This window comes from Toxorhynchites rutilus, chromosome 2, assembly GCF_029784135.1.
Source record: "Toxorhynchites rutilus septentrionalis strain SRP chromosome 2, ASM2978413v1, whole genome shotgun sequence".
In the NCBI taxonomy this organism is placed as follows: Eukaryota; Metazoa; Arthropoda; class Insecta; order Diptera; family Culicidae; genus Toxorhynchites; species Toxorhynchites rutilus.
The window spans coordinates 192,640,755-192,664,359 of record NC_073745.1 but is presented as its reverse complement, the minus strand read 5'-3'; the positions used below and the strand labels follow the sequence as shown (position 1 = coordinate 192,664,359).

Here is a 23,605-nt window from a genome sequence, read left to right as displayed (position 1 = left end):
ATGGCGTGAGATCGAAGCGAAACTTTGGGGGCGGAAGTTTGACAGTGTGGGGAGCCGTTTCCTATCACAGCAAGCTTCCCATTTGTTTCATTTTCACCCGAATGAACTCCGAAAAGTATCTTCAATTACTGGAGGAGGTTTTGATTATCCATATTGAGAATAACGCTACCGAGGATGTCTTTTTTGAGCATGATTATGCATAGATCCACGTTTCCAAGCAATCGAAGGCATGGTTTGCCGAGAAGGACATTCCGCTTCTTGAATGACCTGCTTGCAGTCGATTGTAATCCCATTGAGAACCTATGGAGAATCTTGGCCGAGTTGGTCTATGCAAACGGATGACAATTTGACAACATTTCCAGTCTCAAGGCAGTAATTCAGGAGTGTTGGGCTATAATCAATATGGCAACACTTTAAAAGCTGTCTGACTCGATGCCAAATCGAGTTTTCAAAGTGATCCGAAATGGAGGTGGACATACTAAATATTAGGTACCGATTGGACTCGTAATTTGCCGCACAAATTATCTTTTATTGAAATTTTAGGATGCGGCTAAACGAATGTCCACCCTGATTCCACTTATTTGAATTACTTAGAAAACAAAAAGTGAATTTACACTTTTTTTAGAATAAATTCGATAAAAATAAACAATAATAGTCTTGATTGAACAAAACTGTACACAGAATTGACTAATTTTTAAAAATATTTAGGAAAAATAGGGTGCGTCTAAACGAATGTCTACCACTGTACTTAGTTGAGATTTCTATGTCAAATAACACGCCTTGAATGTATTCTGAGTGGCAAGCTCTAGAATATGCGTGACCACAGTGCAAGTCGGAAGAAATTTCTTTGACGAAAATTTCCTCCGACCAGAACGGGAATCGAACCCGAACCCGAACCCCCGGCATGTTGGGTGTGACGCTAACCACGGCTACGGGAGCACCATTGAAATAAGTAACACCTTTGAAAAATAGGGAATTCTGTGACACTCTACTTAAAGAGTTTGGTGTTCGTACTTCGTCAGCGTTTCAGGTATTATATCGATGAAAATCACTTCCTCTTTCAATTCGATCACACAAATATCGAGGCAGCAATCCATTTATTATTTCGAAAACGAACAACATAGTCAAATATACAACCCTTTGCTTCACAGATAGCCATTGAAGCGTGTTTAGCATAAGAGCTGAGGAAGTGAATCTATTACAACGCAAGATCAAACGTATTACTTTATTTTGTAAACGTTGTAGCCTCAACATTTGTGTTTCGTTAGCAAGGAAAAGAATGGATAAACAGAAGTCTATGTTTGGCGATATGATTGATTTATTGTATTCTTTTGCAATTTTTTTTATGACATTATCTATATGAGACTTGCAAAGCAGTTTGTCATCTATAGTAACACTAAGATACTTTATCTCTCTAACGCAATCAAGTATCTCACCATTTATCTTTACAAAACGCTCGTTGTTCTAATATCTCATAGAAATTACCATGTACGTGGTTTTTCCAACATTTAATTTTAATTGCCTATAGTTCAACCAAATACTAAGAGAATGCAATTCTCTATTTGAGACCAATGCTGCAGATTCCAGTTCTCTAGTTGCCATGAACAGAACTGTATCGTCAGCAAATAAATTTAGGGGAAAGACGGACACCCCTGTATAATTGATAAATTACATTTTAATTTTAAATTTTAATGATGTACAATCCTGCAATACAATGTATCAGTACCATTGCCATTAACTGTGTACACCTAGCTGACTTACTGTTGAAATTGTAAATTAAAACAAAAAAGTAATCTAAAAAGAGCAGCTCGATGTAAATTTTCGTCTACAGAAAATTAGGTTCTCATTGCTATCGAGTATTTTTTGGGGTATTAATTGTTACGTGAATGTTTTACCATCACTTCTTATCCAGTTTATCGAATCAGCGGTGAAGTTCTCTCATTTTTACTCCAGAAATATTGACGAAAATGAAATACTGATCAAGTCGGGTAAGACGGACATACCTCCGACAAAAAACAAACACATTGTTTTGAAAACAATTTGATTATCTCTTCCTCCTCTTATAAACAGATGCCCACTAACTATATTTGCAAGTGCAACCACATATCATAGACGAATCAGCAGAGCGGTTTTATACCGTAATCCGAAATTGTCATTCCGAATGCCGGAAGCTATTTTAGACATGAAATAATGAGAAAAATTACACGCTCATCTAGGTAATTGTAGTCTTGCTTTTTTGTTAGATAATTTTTAAGGCATATTTGAAAACCTTCAAAACTTATCGAGTACATAAACTTGAATTTTCAGTTAGTGTCCATCTTTCCCACCAAGTTTCCGTCTTTCTCGACACAATCTTATTTTTTCAAAGATGCCGGACAAATTCATTTTTCTAAATTTCTGCCTCAAAGACAGATTTCATTATAAAAAGAGACCTAGACTATCAATGTGTGATGATTTAGCTATATATTTTTTGTGAAATTCATGAAAAAAAAATTTTACTTAGGGTGTCCGTCTTTACCGGCCTTCCACTATATCACAAAAACGTAGGACTCGTTCCATGTAATTTATGTACTTTGTGAATAAAATAGGCCCCAACGCCTCATTATAACATGAAATTGAAATGTGATTTCTAAGAGTAAAAAGGAGAGCATAAACGTGAATCTATATAGTTTTCGGTGTGGGCCGTGTAGGTGACAAAGTATACGAAAAGCTCATTTGATTGTATCATATAATATAATCGGGATGTCAAAACATGTACTAAAAATTAACTTTGAGTGTAGGCGCATAATAGCAGATGATCGAGTACCAGTCACCATGAGATCCAGAGGTAGATTGGAAGGCTGAAGAACGGAAGTTGCCGGCATGAACGCGAGCTACACAAACACTGGAGTGGAACACTTCGTAGATCACTGTACTGGGTTATTTCCAAGGTCTGGGAGGAAACTTCCGGAAGAGTGAATTTGAAAAGCCGACCATGTACATTTTGTTCGTAGGCCCAAAAAAAGACCTGTGCAAAGTTTTAGCTCAATCGGACATGATTTAGGGATTCATCAAAACGCTCAATGTTTTGAGTACATGAAATTTGGAAAATTTAATTTTTTTCTCGATTCCAAATTACCTAAAAATGCATAAAACGTTGAGATCTGGTGTCAGCTCGCAAAAAAATATTGACCGAAAATCGACCTTCTGAAGCTTAGTCTAAGTGGCAAGGTGGATATGGAAAAAAATTATCGAGTTTAAAGGACAGACCAAGATTCAGAGATTCAGAGACGTATTCAATCTTTATGGTGGAGCACAGACGGAAGATTTTAGCGAGGAGTAAGTCGCCTGAACCACGAGCTGTATGAGCTGCACGTGCAGCTTGGCGAGACCCCAACTGACAAAATCAACAGAGAAGCACAGCGTACACAATGGCGCGACAAGATGAAGGCCATGTTCTCACTGTAGCGGGGCGTGATTACCTCTCACCACGATATTTTAATTCACTCACATTGCACCGTGCCGACGGCGTGTCTTCGGCGTGTTTTCTGCATTTATCTAGATTCGGCACATGCGCGCGGTTATAAATTATGTCACTACTACACATAAACATAACAATTCAGCTGAAAAGTTCATAAGGTTGACGTCTAGATGGCGCCTCTTGCGCCGCAAAGCACCATCTTCCAATGGATACGTGTCAAAATTTGACAGCAATCGGTCGATTGATTCGTGAGTTACAGTATTGAAAGCAACTTTTGTTATTGTGAACAAATCAATGAAAACGATGGCAAAATTGCATGAATTAGGCTTCGAATTGCTTCCGCATCCACCGTTTTCTCCAGATCTAGCCCCCAACGACTATTTTCTGTTTGCAGACCTGAAGAAAATGCTCGCTGGCAAGAAATTTAAGACCGATGATGAAGTGATTACCGAAACTGAGGCCTATTTTGGAAAAACCGAAAGAGTACTATAAAAATGGTATCGAAAAGTTGCAAGATCGCTATAATCGCTGTATCGCCCTCGAAGGCAGTTAGTTTTAGTTTTACTGTGTTACCTTATAAACTTTTCAGCCGAACTGTTATGCAAGAGAGGAGCGAAGAAGTACAAGTGAAGTGTTTTCGTTTGCACGCCAGCTATTCGCCAAAACCTCGCTCACGGCACATCAGCATAGTGTGAACACTAGGGTGCCAATGAAAATGGTCATCTCTAATTTCAAAAAGTTACCTCATAAAAAATTTTCACCACCTCGAAAAAACACCCTGTGCCGAATTTCAGCTTAATCGGACTTATGGAAGAGTGGCGCAAAGCGGTCAAAGTTTGAGTTTTTTGAAAGTCGAGAAATCACCCAAGGGGGGAGTAAAGGAAATCGGGTTTTCCGAAAAAAAATTTTGGTGCCAAATATCTTAAAATTGCATGAAACGAGATCTAGTGTCATCTCGAAATTTTTTTTTGTCAAAAATCGGCATTCTGGGACTTTTCGGAGTACGAAACGAAAAGTATGGTTTTGGGCAGGGTTGCCACATATACAGAATATTCTGTATTTTACAGATTTTTCGCCAAATTTTAGATACAGAATCCGTATATACAGAATTACAGATTTTCAGCATAAATACAGAATTTACAGATTTTTTGAAATTCATTTTTAAATATTGAATTTATTACAGTGCATACATAGACACCTTGATTTATAACAATGTTGAACGCAACGCAACGAATGGCTTTCGTTGGAGGCAGTTTTTAAGCGAAATATTGAGCGATTTTAAGAGCTATTCTATTCGTTCTAAGTTAAGTATGACCATAATCAATACGCCAATCGTATACTGATTATGCTGTTTCTAAACGTTGTTCTACCGCTCATCAATAGCGACAATTACACTTTTCAATCAGAAAGTTCTCAATTTTGCGAACTTTGTAATGAGACCAAAATGATAGTGCTGATCATGTTAGTACCTTATGTTTGGAGAGCTACTTGCAACAATTCGCTGATGCTGAAATTGATGTGAAAAATTTTGAAGACTTTCAGTAGAAGCTTGATAACGGTTGTATTGATGCGGAAGGAGCTGAAAGAGGATTGAATGCAGCTAGGAATCTGATCTTCAAATCGATTTGGCGTGACTTCTATATTGAACTCGTGAAACAGATTTCAATGCGATTTGATTTTAGCAATCCGGTTATCAAAACCACGGCCTTGATAAACCCACAAAATTTCGCCAAGCTACCAAACCTTAATGATTTGATGCGCCAATTTCCTCAATTCGTTAAAGCAGGTAATAATAATCCTTTGAATTGTAAGACTTGGACAACGAATTCAGGCTACTCAAGACGAATCTTCTTGCTCAAAAATTTAGTGACTCAGATATAACTTGGTCCCAGCTGTTGGATGCCAAAAGACGTGATGAGAAAATTTCGAATTCATTGCATAGGTCGTTTGTAAGACACTTGGATAATGCCAACTAAACAAATCCGTTTCGAATGAAAAATCGAGATAACTTTTTATTGGTACCCAAAATTATACTTTTCGTTTCGTACTCCGGAAAAAAAGTCCCAGAATACCGATTTTTGACAAAAACGAATTTCGATATGACACTAGATCTCGACGTTTCATGCAATTTTAAGACATTTGGCATCAACATTTTTTTTTCGAAACCCCCATAATTTTTTTTTTAATTTTTCATAATATTTCATGGCAATATTTTCGCGTTTTTTCGGTTGATTTTTTTTTCTATTATAGAGACTACAAACCACAAATTACAAGTTTCAAATTTGTAGAAGAGACCAATCAGAAGATGCTCAATGATATTGATATTGAGTATTAATGGATTCCCAATGTATTCTTAGATTCTGATTCGATCAATCACATATGACAGAAAAATACAAGCATCTAATATACCGATTCATTTTTAGAGAGGACGCCATATTTGTTGAGCAAATTGATATTGTTATACCATTGGTTTATAATTAATGCAACGATTGGATGAAAGGTGTAACTAGCAATAACTTTGAACGGAACATACATATACGCATAGGACTAAATACAGAACAGCTCCAACTACATGCCGGGTAACAGTGATATTTTTTTAATTTTTAAAGATATTTTTTAGTGATATTTTTTAATAGTTTGGGGATGCAAATTGCTGAATCAACGAAACGAAAGAAAAGTAATAAATTAAACTAAACAAATATGAAAGAGAAACTTTTATGAGCATTTTTTTACTGTAACACAAGGGTTACCATATTAAGTTGGAGAAAAAAGTAAAACAAAATTTGCGAACACTCACCCGCGTTTCTGGTTATTCAGTAAGGTAATTAGTAATTAATACTACAACACTGTCTGTTGGGATTTCGTATGAGCCTTGATTTGAATTAAATTATCTTATTCTTTGGTCACTTTTTTATTAATTGTCTGGTTTCATAAACAATTCAGTATATTGTTTAACACTTGTTTTACAGAAAAATATCATAGAGAAAATAAATAGCTCATCTTACGTCTTCCTCCGTATAATCTCCACTTCATGAAATCTACAAAACGTAGTTCAGCTTTATTGCAAACACGCTAGGCGCCAATTTAATCACTACGGTTTTCTTCAACAAACAAATACAATTGAATTATAATTTATTCTTGTTTTTCTCACATTAGAATATCACAAAACGCAACAAGGATCTACGCGAATGCTGAGTATCCTAGCTCACTATGTAAGAATGACAGTGCACATTTTTAGTCTTCGCTAACATCGACTGTCTTAACTAATCGTTGCGAATTCGATTTTAATATCATCATTATAAATAAAAACTATCAACATATTTTATTCCTATTTGCTATTTACTTCAGTTATCTTCAGATTTCTAAGAACGTTGCTCGTTTCGATTCGTAGTTTTAATAAAGATGCATGAAGATTTAAAAATTTCTGAAGTAAACTTTGTCTGTTTCATCTATTGAGATATTTTTTTATCAGGAAAAAAATATTGAAGCTTAATCCATTCTAAGATCTTCATTCCTAAATACCATAAGGCATTTTTTTTTCTTCCAGACAATAAATCACATACTTCGAATATTCTTTCCGACCACGTTCCTTTCATAAGACTTTGGTTCTCTTCATTGCAGCTGAATCGGAGACTGTTACAGTGCTTTGGTTATGTTCAATTCAGTGCAGTACTTGTAGCCTTTTTCTTCTAGTCATGTTAACCAATGTTAAAAAAGATATTCGAAATAACCATCCCAAAAAGGCTTCGTTTGGAACCGGCAATCGGCAATATATCGGGAGTTTCAGGGAAATTTGGTGCAGGACTGAAGGAGAAAATTAATTCTACCATTGGTATACCCTACAATATTTTTTGATTATTGTCCACATTCATAAAATACTCGTCGCTTATCGAATAATCAAGGGGAAAGGCTATCTCGCAAGGACACGCTAAGAACAACGCAACTTTTTCAATAGAAATAATAATAACAATACCAATGTCGTCACCGCTATTATAACAATACTATTGGCATAATAAACTATTTTCATTGTGTTGTTTGTAACCACAAATTGTATTTTTAGCGGTTTTGTAATTTTTTGTAGCTTTCTAAATGGCGAATTTTTGCTTTTTGTTTCCTTCAATCCAATTTGTATTCGTGTTATTAGGACATGTGGATCGCGCGAATCATCCAAAGAAAACCACTCCTCGAACGTAATGGAAAATAGAGAATTTTCGTGCGGTATGCGTATAATGCGGTTTATGAAACACTGTGAGATTTATGCAACCTCAACACTGTTTGAGATATTGCATCATCATTTAACCATTAGATGTTTTTTTTCTGTTTGAATCCCAAATAATCTTCTCAAAAGACGCCTCAATAATTTGTCATACATCTATGTAAATAAAAAATTACGTTTATAACTAATCACTAATATTTTGTTTTCCATGAAGTAAAGTGTGTTTCAGTTAGGATTTGGTCGCTCATTTTATTCACTGCAGCGTCCCTCGTTGTCACATCGAGAAACCATCGACAGCGTTTTGATCCGAGTGATTTGTTCATTCAGTAGTGAAAACTTTATCAAGATTGAGGAACACATTCAAAAGTTATCGAGGATGGAACGCGAATGGTGACAAAAAATTCTGCACACTCATGTCAAGAACTCGATTGATCTGGAGAAAAGACAAACATCCCAACATGACGCTGAAATAAAACATGGTTGCTAGAACCCGTGTAAGGAAGCTGTACGAGTAATCGTTGACCAAATACACAGGATGCATTTTGATGGACGATGAAGCATATGTAAAAATGAATTTCGTACAAATAGCCGGTAAAAAAATTTACCTTGCCAAACCTAAAAGGGAGTGTAGCGGATAGCATCAAACTGGTTCACGCAAATAAAGTTGCCCATAAGTTGATGATTTTGCAAGGAATATGTACTTGTGGAAAGAAGACAAAGGTTTTCATCACTGGGACAACAATTAATGACACATTTTACAGAAGGAGTATCTTCAGAACAGAATTTTGCCATTCTTTCGATCACGAAGAGCCGGTGAAGCTCTGGCCTGACTCGGAAAGCGACCATCACAACCGGGATGTCGTCAAGTGTCGTCAAGAACAAGATCGATTTCATTGAAAAAAAAACTATCAATCCACCAAATTGTCAAGATTTTCGTCCCATCGAGAGATATTGGACAATTATCAAAGGCAAGCTCAAGAAATGTGGCAAAACCATAAAAAAACCAGCTCAAATGGAAAAGTGGTGGAACAAGGTAGCAAATACGGTTACCTGCAGAACTGTGCAGAAAATGATAACTTGCATCACACGAAAAGAATGCGGATAATGTTCATGTATTTTTTCCCACACGAAAAGAATGTGGATAATGTTCATGTATTTTTTCCCTCAAACCTACAAAATTACATCCTTCTTCTTCTTCTTCTTTGTTTTTAAGAGGCTTTAAACTTTGCAGTTCATTCGCCTCTAAGTGACATCCTTCCCTACTTTTTACCTCATGTCTATGCTGAGAAATGTCCTACTTTATGCGACCAAAATGGAACTGAAACAAGCTTTTTATCTGTCCATGCGACAAAAAATCCATGGAATCCCAGATCACCTACGCTCCGATTCTATTCCGCCGATATTTTCGGCAGAATATGGGAAAGTTAGATCTGATAAAATGTTCTTTACTGACGGTTCATTCATAAACGGGTCCACTGGCTTCGGCATCTTCAATGAAAAATCCAGTGCCTCTTTCAAACTCAAAGATCCTTGTTCCGTGTATGTCGCTGAACTGGGTGCGATATATTACGCATTAGGGATCTTTGAAACATTGCCCATCGACCACTATTTTATTTTTTCAGACAGTCTCAGCTCAATAGAGGCAATCCGCTCAATGAAAGTTGATAAATGCTCATCTTATTTCCTAACAAGAATAAGACATCTATTGAGTGTTTTGGTCGAAAAATTATTCAAGATTACCTTAGCATGGGTTCCCTCTCATTGCTCGATTCCGGGGAATGAGAAAGCGGACTCGCTAGCTAAGGTGGGCGCTTTAGAAGGCACACTTTTTGAAAGGCAAATTGCTTATAATGAATTTTTCTACATTCTTCGTCAGTATACGCTCGTAAGATGGCAGCGCATGTGGGGTGGTGATGAGTTCGGTCGTTGGTTACACGCGATTATCCTTAAGGTCTCGACGAGTGCATGGTTCAAGGGATTGAATGTAGGTCGTGATTTCATTCGCGTGATATCTCGGCTTATGTCCAATCACTACAACCTAAACGCGCATCTCTATCGCATTGGGCTCGCAGCAAACAATCTTTGTGATTGTGGCGATGGCTACCACGACATCGAGCATGTTGTCTGGTCGTGTATCCGGTTCCATTCTGCTCGCTCTCAGCTCTCTAGAGCACTGAGAGCACAAGGCAGACAATCGGATATCCCCGTCCGGGATATCTTAGGTAGCCGTGATCCTGATCTTCTGCTTCATCTATACCTGTTCCTCAGAAACGCCGATGTCAACATTTAATGATGTTTCCTTCGTTGTGTCCCCGTTTCATATCCCTCCTATCCAAACGATAAACTTTTACTTAGTCGCGGCAATACATACACACACTCTTTACAGATACACGGGCCAAAGGTTATGCAGTCCACTGATCATTCAACAAGAGTCAAAGGTTGTACCGCTCATGACAACTCTACACGAGCTGATGATTGCGCCGGCTAGTGACCATTCTATCCTGGATTCCTCGAGTCGAGAAAGACGCACCACGCTAGATATGGGGTACAGACTAGGGAGGCGTTGCTGATTAATGGTCAGCTGCATCCCAATAGGAAGTATCCCGTGTCGGGCACACGTACAGAGCATCGAAGACTGCAACATACCAATTATGAGAACACTTGTAATACTAACCTCGAGCCAACCGCGAGTAATCGGATACATATTACTAACATAGTTGTAAGCAAACATTGTCGAAATATTGAACTCCCGGCTCCTTTAGGCTGACGCCATATGAGCCTTAATAAAAATATATATTTTGGATAAAAAAAAAGCTTTAGTAGCTTTTTTGGACTATTTTTGTTAAAAAACAGAGGCTCAAGTGTTGCAATTAAAACATATAAATATTAACGTTTATAAAATTCACAAGGCATCATCATACGCTATAGTTCATGAAATAAGGAGTAGTGTTTAGTGAAAAATTACTTTAACTTCTTCGTACTACATTGGCAAAGACCACATTTCGATCATGAGAGTCGTTTTCAAATAATGATGTTAATGAAGCCCCTAATGATAAGTCCCTAGTTTTGGTTATGCATATCTAAACAAATAGTTTCGTTCCTAATTTCCAATATGTTATACAGCGACGTAATAAACAAAACAGCCACAATCTGGGGGAATTTGACATAATAAGTTATCAGCGCTGATATTGAAGAAACGCAAACAAACCTTTTGAATTTGACACTTTCAATGCCGCGATTGGTCGCAGAAATACTCTCTAATGTAATGTACTTATCAAGGTGGTACAAAGTCTCGACAACAATCAAACCTGAGGTATTTAAACGCCAGTTTCAGAAATATTTCGGGAGAAAATGAGCCGGAGCTATAAAGACACGCATATTAAGCAAATGGAAAAGCTAGGTGAGATATTGCTGTCATCCTAGAACGATCGAAAACATTTCGTTCGAATGGCCTTCATGACCCGAAGCTACGTGAAGCCACAGGAATCGGTTCCGCGGATGGACGACAGCAGTACCTCTTCAGATGCTGCTAACTTTGCACCAACCTGAGATAATTCGTTTTAAGCAGATAAAGTACTCTAGGCGGATATAAATTCAAACATCTCAACAGCAGAATTCTTAACAAAGTACGGTAGAACCCTGATTATCCGCGAAATAGTCGGGAAAGTTCACCGCGGATAACGAAAATCGCGGATAACGCAATAAAGGACTAACAATGAAATACAAACACGAACGACAAAGGTGTTTCAGCATGATATTAATTTCAAGAAATATTTAGTTGTGATAAGTTTTCCATGTTCAGCTCTGTAAATGACTTGTTTTAGTTTTCATGTCTTCGATTCTATCCGACCCACGTATGACACTTCAAATCCCACATTAGATCGGTTGCCCAGCGGTGTTGATATTTCCCACGCCCTTGAGTCCGGTACCTTGGACGAACCGGATCTACTTTCACGGATTTCTAGCAATTCCTTAGAAATTGTCACGTTCTTTTGTCAAATACTTCTATCCGAATCTGGTATCACGTTCTCGATGGTTCAATGGATCCAACACTTCCGGATTGATCCATTCACCACCTGGTTTTACATTCTTCTTCCATTTGGTTCTCTTATTGATCGTTTTGAGCGTATGATTTTCTCCAGCAAAGCATCAGGCGTTTTATCCAAATTTTTCTTCAGTACTCTCATCTCATTGTAGAAATCCTGGTTCTGGACCATCTTCCACAACGAAGATTTTGCTCTCTGAAACTCGACCATCGGAAGAGGTTGTTTAATTGCTCTTATATTTACCCTTGCGATGGTCAGTAGTTGTTGCTAATTCGTTGCCTTCACTGCGTCGACAGGAACCTTCGACGACTTCGACCTTCCTTCTCACGCCTCAGACCTTTTTTTTATTCTTTCTGTATTACATTGACTTTCAACACTTCTGGTTGGTTCGTCACTTTACATCCTTTTTGGAAGAATGTCGGGCAGATTACTCAAACAGCGTTCGACATGTGCGACGGTACGCATCAGTCGACTCCAATTCGAGAAACGCTGTTCGTCGAAAACGGGCTCCGTTACAATCATGTCATGATGCAGCACATGTGTCTCCGTTTCTTCATCTCTGTCCGCTGGTGTTAGATTACTCGATGGTCAATTGTGTTCTAATTCATAAATGAATGGATTGGATGGCTTTCGTTCTCCCATGCAGAAATTTTGCCGAATTATAGTTTCTCATTTCAAATTTAGCCTTATGGGCACCTTACACGATCAAAATTATTGACAATAAGGATCTTCAATATCGTGACAGCTAGGCTTTCGACATCTGATCTAACCTCAATCAATATTTTGCCACCTTACAATCATTAATATCGCCCTCAACCCGGAACAACGAAAGTATCCGCGATGGCTAGTGATGATATTCGAGTTTGGGATCCAAACTATTCTCCATCAAATTAGAAGGCTAAAAGGCAATTTTCAATTGTTAAAATTTGAATGAAAATATATGCTTTGTATTATTTAATTACTTGAAGCAAGTAGTCCTAACACCCTAACATAACCTATTTCCTCTGAATCTTCAGATATTCCTACTAAAATTTATCATTATAATATACCGTCAATTTCAATTTTTGTATGGGATTTTCTCACCACTTGCAGAAAAAATGTGATTTGCATTCACAAAAAATACTAATTTCATTCGGAAAAATTAATATTCATTTATAATTTACACTTAAGAATTCGTGTTTCCTCAAAAACACATCATAATACCGTTTTGTCTCATATTACGAACAGTCTCAAATTCCGAACACTTCATTTTTAAATGTAAAGTTATAAATAATTGAATAATGAAAGCTCTGACATTCTTTGAGTTATAAGCTACATTTTAACATCATTTACAGGCATTGATACAGCCTATAATTAATAATATTAAACATTTACAGAAAAGTGACAGTCAAAACCAAAGATAAAATGTTTGCGTTAGCAAATTGCATAAAAAACAAACAACTTTTTTGTTTGCTTTTTTTCATTTTAACTGCTAGAAAAAGTAAGAATCTACAATAAAAAGTAACAGGTCGGACTCGATTATATACTGATTCGATTATACAGCCATTCCATGCCAACGCGATATAGTGGTTGTCCGATTTCATTTTTTTTTTCTAAAATAACTTTTTTTCAAAAAATCATAACTTTTGAACTACTGGACCGATTCAGATGATCGACATATCAAATTAAAGCCAGTTAGGTGTTTTTTTTAAAAGATAATACACCTGTATTTGTTTTTTATAGTTTCCATGGTCTCGGGACCAAGGGCGCTGTATTTTTTATATGTTTTCTTGAAAGCTGATGATTTTTTACATAACATATCCAAAAATCAGAGATGTGCTCTTTTTCGTTTTTGAATTATAATTTTTCAACGTTAATCGATGATCTAAAAAATCTTTTTCCCTTTTTTTTCCAAAAATGACGTTTCTAGAAATTCATAACTTCGAACTACCGAACAGATTTGGATAATGGGCATATTAAATTGAAGTCAATGAGCTAGTCTTCTTTGAAAAAATATTGAATTTGCAAATAAAAGAATCCTATTCGTATAGATCTCGTCTAGTCGCATAGGAATATCGAACGAAGACTAAATCATGTCTTTAAAAAATAATAACTCAAAAACGATAAAAAAACACATCTCTGGTTCTTGGATATGTTATGTAAAAAATGCTCAACTTTCAAGCAAAAATATAAAAAAAATATGGTGCCCTTGGTCCCGAAACCATGTAAATTAATAAAAATGAACACAACCAATAATTACGAAAACAAAATAATATCAAAGACTAGCTAATTCGCTTTAGTTTCATATATCGATCATCCGAATCAGCCCAGTAGTTTAAAAGTTGTGAATTTTTTGCCTTTTTGCTGTTCGGAATTTGAGACAAATGTGATTAATGTAATTTTTTATTTTTGACCATGAAAATATATTTGTACATCAATTTTTTTAAGTGAAATGAAAAAGAAGGCTCTATTGTATCCAAAAATCAAATTAATTTCGCGAAAAACGACTATTTTGAGTGATGAGACACTGTTTAGTGGCCATCAAGGCTTAAGTGTTCGGAATTTGAGACAAAACGGTACTCGCTTCACAAATACAGACTGTTCCTTTCAGTTTCAGAGATGCCAGATTATTTTAGTTTGCGAAAATAAATGCATGTTATATTATCTGCAAGCAAATATTTTTATTCCATAAATTATCCTGATTATCCGCGAGCGGGAGATCCGCCCTGTGGATTATTCGCGACTGCGAGTTCCATAGTAAATCAATTGGCGTTTCCGGAATGTGTTAGTGAGTGGTAGGCCCATGCTCTTTTGTTGTGGTCAAGACTTTGACATTATTTAGCCACGGGTGTACACGACGTTATAAAATGGATAGTTTAATGATTTCTGTATTGATAAAACATAGTTTTTATGTTGAAACATCTTTTTTCGCGTTTGCTTCTCTTTTTTAGTCCTTTAATGGGTCATCCACGATTTTCGTTATTCGCGGTGAGTTTGCCTGACTTTTCCGCGGATAATCGGAATTCTACTGTAGCTTCAATTAACACATTATGTTTTTTATCTGTAATTTTCCCAGATCTTCTCATTCTCCAAATTTTATAGCGGAGTTAGAAGAAACACACAACCCGCTCAAAGCGCAAAGAATGACCGAGTTCAACGTTAAAAAATTCCAAAAACGTTGTTTTTTTCCAAACCAAAAGCTTTCATTTATGATTCCCACAATTTCAGTAGTTTATAAATTTTAATTGCAATCGCAAAAAAGACTAACAAAAAGTCAATGTCCGCTTGCAAATCTGGCAACTAAGTCTGGAAGTCCGTGAGGTAAAACGTCAAAATCATGCATCCATATGAAATGTCACGATATTGATGCTCGAAAATCGGAAAATCCGGATTTCTGCGTCGTCGGCCATGTTCAGCTGTCATTATGCTCTCAAATGTGATCATATTGTCAATAATATTGACCGTGTAAAGTCCGCTTTAGAGTGAATGCACTTGGTTAACCAGCTCGCACGACAGCTTTTTCCACAATATCTGCACTGTCAAAGTAATCATGTTTATCATAATTATCATGATGTTTATCGAACTGAACATCTTCTTCTTCTTCAATGGCACTAACGTTCCTAGAGGAACTTCGCCGTCTCAACGTAGTATTACTTGCGTCATTTTTATTAGTACTTAGTTGAGATTTCTATGCCAAATAACACGCCTTGAATGCATTCTGAGTGGCAAGCTCTAGAATACGCGTGATCACAGTGCAAGTCGAAGGAAATTTCTTTGACGAAAAATTCCCCCGGCCAGAACGGGAATCGAACCCGAACACCCGGCATGTTAGTTATGACGCTAACCACTCGGCCAAGGGAGCACCCCAACGAACTGAACATGGAAATAGTGATAAGTTCATCCATGGTAGCACCATGAGCGTATCCCTTCTACTGATAATATTCGATTCGTTGACAAACATTCTGATACAGTTCAATTGGTTCAAAACAGCCCAATAAGAACTTCCGGTCGTTCGTCTTTATTTGAAACAATAGGAAGATCTCGCATATCAACAACATAAAACAAAAGCGAACTTGGTCGAATCCGTGTGAAATCAGGGAATTAAGAAGAAATGTGAAACAAATCCAGGAGTATACTATTCCAGTCAGTACGTGCCGGGACGTAGCAGAGACAATGCCGAAGAAAGTGCGTGTCCTGGAACAATGCTTACACTACCAAATAAATATCACAATAGAGAAATTTACATCACATAAGATGCAAGATGATGGCAAGTTCTCGTGAGTTTTAAGAATGCAACGAATCGGGAGCTCTATCAGTGAACTTTCGGGGGCACTAGCATTACATACGAGCCAGCTTCCGGCTTTAGGAAGTATGAAATCATACCATAGAAACTCCATAGCGTCGTTTGCCAGCTGGCGTCTGGAAGCATGAAATTCGATTTAGCTAAAGCATAAATTCCTGGATGAATTCAAAAAACAACACCCGAATAATGTCATGGATAATTCAGTTGATGCTCGAACGAAGAAAAATACAAAAGTTTCAGCTGGACCTTAGACCTATTTTCTCGGTTCTACTCGCCGTAACAATTGTATACACTAATATCTACTTAGACGATTCGTAGTTCAAGACAAACAATTTTTTTTAAATCAATTGTATTCTGAGAATCAAAATTAAAAGTCTGGAATAACCAATTAATCTCTGATCTTAGTCAATTTAGCTCATATTCTGCCTAGAAGTCTAACCCATATACACCACATGCCATAATTTAGTGAGTTGGGTCAGTATTTTTCAGTTAGAATATGTAAAAAAAAGAATAGAGATGAACAAAAAATAAATTTTCAGACAACTTTTGGCGAATACTACATTTCGATCATACGTTACGAGTCGTTTTCAAATGATATTTTAGTCCCTAAATTAGGATATGTCCATATCCAAAATATTCTCAACTATATTTGGTACAACAACATTTCAAAAACTTGATAAGGATCGGGGCAGCTCTGCCGTAATCTCGCAAATTGACGCAAGTGCCAGAGGGAAGAATTTTCAGTACAAGACTTTTCGCAAAATTGCATGTATAATCAGCATACACGTTTATTACGAAAGTCTGATCTGTACAAATTGTGTACAATTGATGGAAAAACAAAATGCAGTTTATTTAAGCTATGTTTGTTATAAGATGCGTTTCGATGGGGAATTGAGAAGAGTGCAGCTGTTCACCAAATCGGACATTTACCATTCAATCAACACTCAGTTTCAATCCATCCGAAAGATAAATTGGCAGGTGAGGTAAATAAACATCGTCAAGAAGCTTTGTCCCTTGCTCTGTGACGATAAAGTACACTATTGGGAGATCCCTGCAATCAACAATTAAATTGATGAGTTTTAACTATTTAGTTACAATCATAATGTGCAATATGTGAGAACAACAATACACTTCAATCTAGGATATTTTTTTTTCTTTCAACATGAGTTTGATTTTTTGAATTTTCAACGTTTGAGTTTGAATTTAAATATTTGACGAGACTTTTAAACAGAGTCTCTAAGTACATAATTTGTAGTTCTAAAACAAAATTGCTGTTATAAATGTAGCACTGCACGGGGATCGACTATTTTTGATTGAAATATTTGGCATGACGAGCTTTTCGAAAGTGTTTTTTTTTTACAAGAAAGAAGGCATATGACTCTCATTATGCTAAAATTCCATTACGGAAGATGTTATGTGAGATTTGCTGTCCCTGCTCGTTCATTTTATGCCATCTGAACAGATCAAAAAATCACATCGCATCATAATCAAATTACTTCACATTAAAGAGAAATGGCACTTGCGCCACATCACAGTGGAAATGGCGCTTACCCCATTCCCTTTTCAAGCTTTTACGGGGTCATTTTTTCACATTTCTGTAAAACTTAGCAGCCGTTTCAAAGGATTTGGTATTCCTTATCGATCTATAACACAAAAAGTAAAATGTCAATATTGGCGCTTGCGACACTTTGCGAGATCACGGCAGAGCTGAGGAACGATTCTAAAGCTCATATCATTTAGAAATGAACCACTTAATTTTGGCGATAGCAGCGCTCCCAGTGGTCAGTGGTCAATGTATGCTCTTGGCAGCGTTTTGTTGTTTGTAAACAAATTTGCTCGGTCTATTTTTTCGCAGTTTAACCCTTTCTTGTACAACATAAAGTCTCACTCGTTGGTACTTTCATAACATAGGGCGCCAGAACGCTCAGCAGAGTAGTGAAATCACTTAAGACGTTAAGACGAACGTGATTCCGAGATATTGATTATTATAAAAAATAATTGAGCACAGATACCTTCAAGTTCCATCAGTGTCAACTTGGGAGCCGGCAAAATTGTTGGATTATAAAAAAAAAAACTGTGGCGCGAGTGACTGATTAAGATTTGGCGGAAAACTGAATGCTAATCGTTGTACTATGCAGCAAATTCGACCAGGTGCTGTCGAAACGCGATGGATGTGACGAAACTGCGAAAACCAATTTGAACCAAATCCCAGGGTGAAATTCTACAAGGCACCTGCTCACAGAAAGGTCCTTAGTAGATTCGTTTATTTTTGTATAAAATGCATACAAAATACGTTTATTTTTGTATAAAATATATCGAACGAGACCTTGATTTCGAGAGTACACTCTGTCCAACTTCTATAAGTCCACCCTGATTCTATTTCGTTGCAACTTCTCTCTCTCTCTCTCTCCAATGGCACTAACGTTCCTAGAGAAACTTCGCCGTCTCAACGTAGTATTACTTGCGTCATTTTTATTAGTACTTAATTGAGATTTCTATGCCAAATAACACGCCTTGAATGCATTTTGAGTGGCAAGCTCTAGAATACGCGTGATCACAGTGCAAGTCGGAGGAAATTTCTTTGACGAAAAATTCCCCCGACCAGAACGGGAATCGAACCCGAACACCCAGCATGTTAGTTATGACGCTAACCACTCGACCAAGGGAGCACATTTCGTTGCAACACTAACAGTTAGAATTTCAACAAGACATACATTGTTGAATGCTCAGAATAGAGTACATTTAATGTCATTTTGTTCAAACGAGTTGTTTGTTTATTTATTGTGCTTAAATATGATAATTTCAGCAGTCCAGTTTCTATAAGACCATTTCAAAATTCATAAGTATTATCGATGAAAAATTCAAAACAATCGGCTGATTTACATGTCAATAATTGACAACCTTGCCATTTCGACTAATAACCTGGAAAATTCGTGTTGGAGTACTATTTACCAAATGCTGCTGAACGGATTTCTCGATATTTTTCCATGTTTCCGAAATTGCGACCTTGAGCTCTTCAATCGTGATGATGTTTTCCCTCAGTGTAGATTCTGCGTACAAGGACCCCCCTAAGATTTTCAACAGGATTCAAATCTGGAGAGCGAGCGGCCAGTCCAAAAAAATAAGTTTTTGGTCCTTAATCCATTGCTTAGTTTCCTTGCTGGCATGAATAGTAGCATTGTTTTGCTGTGATGTGATTTTTTGTGACGATATCAACACAAAAACGGTAGGAGACAGGATTCCAGAACATGTATGTAATCCTTGAATGATGTGAAAGCTATCTTGAGCTTCCCAGTTGCACAGAATCCCGCTCAAACCATGCACGAGCCTTCACCAAAATTCCTGGTTGAATAATAATGTTCCTCCTTACGTAAATCACGCCAATACCCGTTAAAACTATCAGGACCATCCAAATAGAACTTGTTTTCATCACTGGAGATAACCTATATATTGAAGAACTTTTCGTTATGGTATATAGCAAAATGTATTCTTTTGGAAACATTATTTGTCATGACATACCATGCCCCACTGTCGGTTCATGTGAGCTTTGGCAAAACTCAGACGTCTTCTGATGTGGGATGGTGTAAGATGAGGAGCTTTAACCTTTTAAACCCTCTTTATGTGAGGATTTTTTACCAAATATTGACGAATTGTGACCTGAGTAACATTTCAATTGAAATAATGCTTCATTTGCATAAGCGATTTTGAAGAATTCGAAGCTGTTCTAGCTATTTCCCGCTTATGCCGGTCAGAGAGCTTCGATATACATGGAGATCTCTCCTTCTTACAGTATCCTTGAAGATTCGTCAACTAATCGAGCACCTCTTGATGGTATCGTCCAATCCGACGAGTGATTCCTCTGATACCAACATGAAATGAAATAGAATTGTCTTTCTTCTTTATCCGTCAGCACTTTTCCCTTCATCATTTTCCAGATTTATTGATCAAAACAACTAAAACAACGAAAAATGTAACTGGTCTTATAGAAACTTGACACTTGAAAAATACAAAAGCATTCGTTTACGCTCAGTGCTTGCACACACACATATGAAAATCATGCAGTGTATGGTAGTCACCAATACCAATACACTAGAATATAAATTGAAGCATTGTTTGTTTACAATATCACAGAGCTGCATGATCATCACCTGGTCTTATAGAAGTTGGACAGATTGTATACAATATAGAGTGCTTCAACAAACGAAAGCTGCTGAATCCACCAAATTGTCCCCATTTTCGTCCAATGCCTAAATACTAATGAAGATAAAGAGAGCAATCACCAGCGATATTGGTCAGATGAAGTATTGGTGGAACAAGCAGACCAAGACCGTAGCTGAAGAAGAAGTACGCCGGCTTATCACTAGTAAAGTGAGAGAATTTCTTTGAAATAACGATGAATGATTTCTTTCATTTTTTTCATTAAATATAATAAACGTTAATTACTCTCTGAGTAAAACTAGAGTTTTGGCGTGATAGAAACGCTTCAATGTGTGCCATGAAGATGTTGAGGAAGTCAGCTGGACAATCCCCATCACGTTTACATGATGTACGATGTACGTACGATATGTACACTTTACTCAAAATTACCGGTAAATGGCATATTTCAAAGGTCAAAGAATTGGTTGATCCAATATGCTCTTCGTGGGTTCATGTGAGTTGATGTACTATATCCATGCAAAAGTCGTAGTACTTAGTGAACAAGCTAGGTGACTCAAAACCAATCACCGAGAGAAGACTGATATAACTAAAGATTGTTCTCGAAAAAATGCTACACTTTCTTTTGTGTATAACTTTTTTTATTGCATGAGTGAAAATTGATGAAATTTTGGATAATACTAGTTTAGAGTGCAATGTTTACATGTGTAAAATTTCGACACAATTTGTCGAATGGTTAACGAGACGACTTCCAAGCAAGAAGTGCTTCGACAGAAAAAATATGGGCGCGGTGTGTTAAAATCCAGGCCAGTCCCACAGATAGATTGCGAAACAGTGGGGAATCGACCGTTCGACCGTATCCCGTGTGGTAAAATCGTTCAAGTAGACCCAGAAAACCCAGCGGCGAGCTGGCAGTGGAAGAAAAGCAAAGACGACCATGAAGGCAAGGAAGGTAAAGGATAGCTTCAAGCGCAATCCAAACCTGTCGGTTCGGGACGTGCCCAAGAAGGTTAATCCTACCGTCTGGTTCGTCTAGCAGACAATGAAGCGGTCTTCAAGGTAAGGAAAGAACCTAACCGAAACGGCAAATTCAAATTCAGCAAGCCGTACACCATCAACGACCAAATATATAAAGAAATGCCTTCAAAAGCGCCTGCTGCCCTTCCTCCCGTCCCACGAAGGTGACACTCTGTTTTGGCCGGATCTGGCATCGTGTATTTACACGAAAGCGGTACGAAGACGACCATGTTGTTTTTATGCTGAAGGATGCCTCTCGCAAGAACTTCTTCTAATAGAAAAAAATTGGGCGATTAAAAACGACCAGGATTTGAAGAAAGAGTGGATGAAAATGTGTAAAAAAGATGGCGCAAGTGTTGCACAGGATTTAATGGGTAGTGTTAAGTATAAGGTGTGGGGATTTAGCCTAGGAGAGGAGGTCGAAAAAAAACAACTTTGCAAAAATATAGCTAATATGGGTTTATTTATGCCCTGAGAGTTTCAAAAAATGTGCACCCGTGGCCGAGTGGTTAGCGTCTCACATTATCATACCGGGTGTTCGGGTTCGATTCCCGTTCTGGCCGGGGGATTTTTCGTCAAAGAAATTTCCTTCCACTTGCACTGTGGTAACGCGTATTCAAGAAATTGCCCCTCGGAATACATTCAAGGCGTGTTATCTGGCTTAAGAAATCTCAACTAAGTATTAATAAATGACGCTAGTTAATGCATACGTTGAGACGGCAAAAGTTCCACAGAGAACGTCTTCTTCTGAACAAGCAGTATGGACAAAGCTCGAGAATACCGTATAGCTAGTTGTCTTTTTCTATGTAAGGTGTGGCAAAATGTTTATGACAAGACAACATGATGATCCAGAATGTTGAATAAACTGTACATATGTTTGATCATAGCAAGTTATATATTCTTCCTCGCAATCCACATTTGAATATAACACGAAACCCATGCCAATTTCACGACCAATATGTAAAAATCTAAGCCAGCATAAAGTAAGAGTCCCACAGATAGTTAAGCATTCAAGCGCACCCTTATCGAAGCTTATAAAAAATTACAAAACTAAAAATGCAATATGTGTTATGTTTCATTGGTGGTGTCCTCGTGTATCGAATTAAGATCAAAGTTGTTGAACTTGTACTCGTATACATTGGAAAATCGCTGCAAATCCGCACGACGTTGTGCATAAGGACTACTACTGCTCGTTCCTTGTATTGCACTGCCATTGCCGTAATTCTGATAAGTTCCCCCATTAACAACTCCACCATTACATTCCCCACCGAGAGCACCACCACCTCCGCTTCCATTTCCGCCGTAACCAATCGAACCCAGCGTTCCGGTGCTGATAACACTACTTCTGTTGCTATTCGCACTCCAGAAGCTAGGGCTAAATTGGCTGAACGAAGGTTGTGGAGATATGGGGTTCGTTCCGGACGAATGTGGAAACTGAGGCTGCACCTGATTGTACTGGTGCTGCTGTTGTTGTTGCTGGTATTGTTTCTTGTAAAGCTTGTAATTTTTGTGGTGATACTGTTTAGTTTTCTGAAGCATTGGATCTAATTCACTACAATTCGGACTAGCGCAACGTGTCCGTGGACTGCTCGGACACGTATGGGGAAGAGAATTTGCATGCTGGTCAGAAATCGTATCATAGCTGTTGAGGTACGATGACGAACCAGACTGTAGCATGTTGCTCTGCTCCAGAGAGGAAGTTGTGGAAGTTGTCGAGGAAATCGTAGTGGTAGAGGAAGAGGACGAATCCATCGGCACATTCTGATGAAGCGGTGCGTTACAATTGTTCAAGCTGCTGGTACTCGAGTGATCATGATAGGGTAGATAATTAGAGTAGAATATCTTGCTAGATTGATCGTGCAGTTGCGGGTCGTGAGATAACTTTCTACTGATTGCACGATTTTTATGATAAGGGTACCTGGGCAAAGTTAGATTTATGTTTATATTAATTTGCTGCTGTTGCTTTTGTGGTGTTTCCTGCAGTGAATGATTAGTTCGATGATTCTGAGAAACCGCTGGTGAAACTTGTGGAACAAGCTGGTTCTGACTTTCGTTGTGGTTATTATACTTGGACTGCGGAGCAAAATACTTGAAATTCGTCGGTATCGGCGCTGCCGGCAGATGGTGTTGTGGTTGCAGTAAATGTGGATTTTGTTGGTAGTTATTATTTGAGGTATGTTTAGGTATGGAAGAGTTGAGAGCAGGCATAAAATTAGATAAATTCACATTGCATGTCGCAGAATGATACAGATGTGGTTGCGTTTTTTGTGAGAGATTCACGTAAGACAACGAAAGATTATCGTACTGCGATGGAGATTGTGATAATTGGAAATGTTTGATTTGGCTATTATTATTGATACTATTAGCTTGGTTCGAGTTAGTCACATTTAGGTTGGTTAGATTACTGACACTGCTAAGTGAAGATTTGG

At 37.6% G+C, this 23,605-nt stretch overlaps 1 protein-coding gene across 2 annotated transcripts in view; it reads right to left on the bottom strand.

Moving 5' to 3' along the window:
* Window positions 1–23,605, bottom strand: part of LOC129764425 (palmitoyltransferase app) — a 51,023-nt gene that overhangs the window by 10,083 nt on the left and 17,335 nt on the right. Inside the window, exon 10 of one of the 2 annotated variants that reach the window (XM_055763492.1) lies at window positions 3,781–23,287. The exons of the other annotated variant lie outside the window; for it this stretch is intronic. Within the exon in view, the coding sequence (XP_055619467.1) occupies window positions 22,245–23,287 (1,043 nt within the window). The 3' untranslated portion in view covers window positions 3,781–22,244. Of the gene's footprint in view, window positions 1–3,780; window positions 23,288–23,605 lie in introns of those variants that run through there. 2 annotated transcript variants of the gene reach the window in all.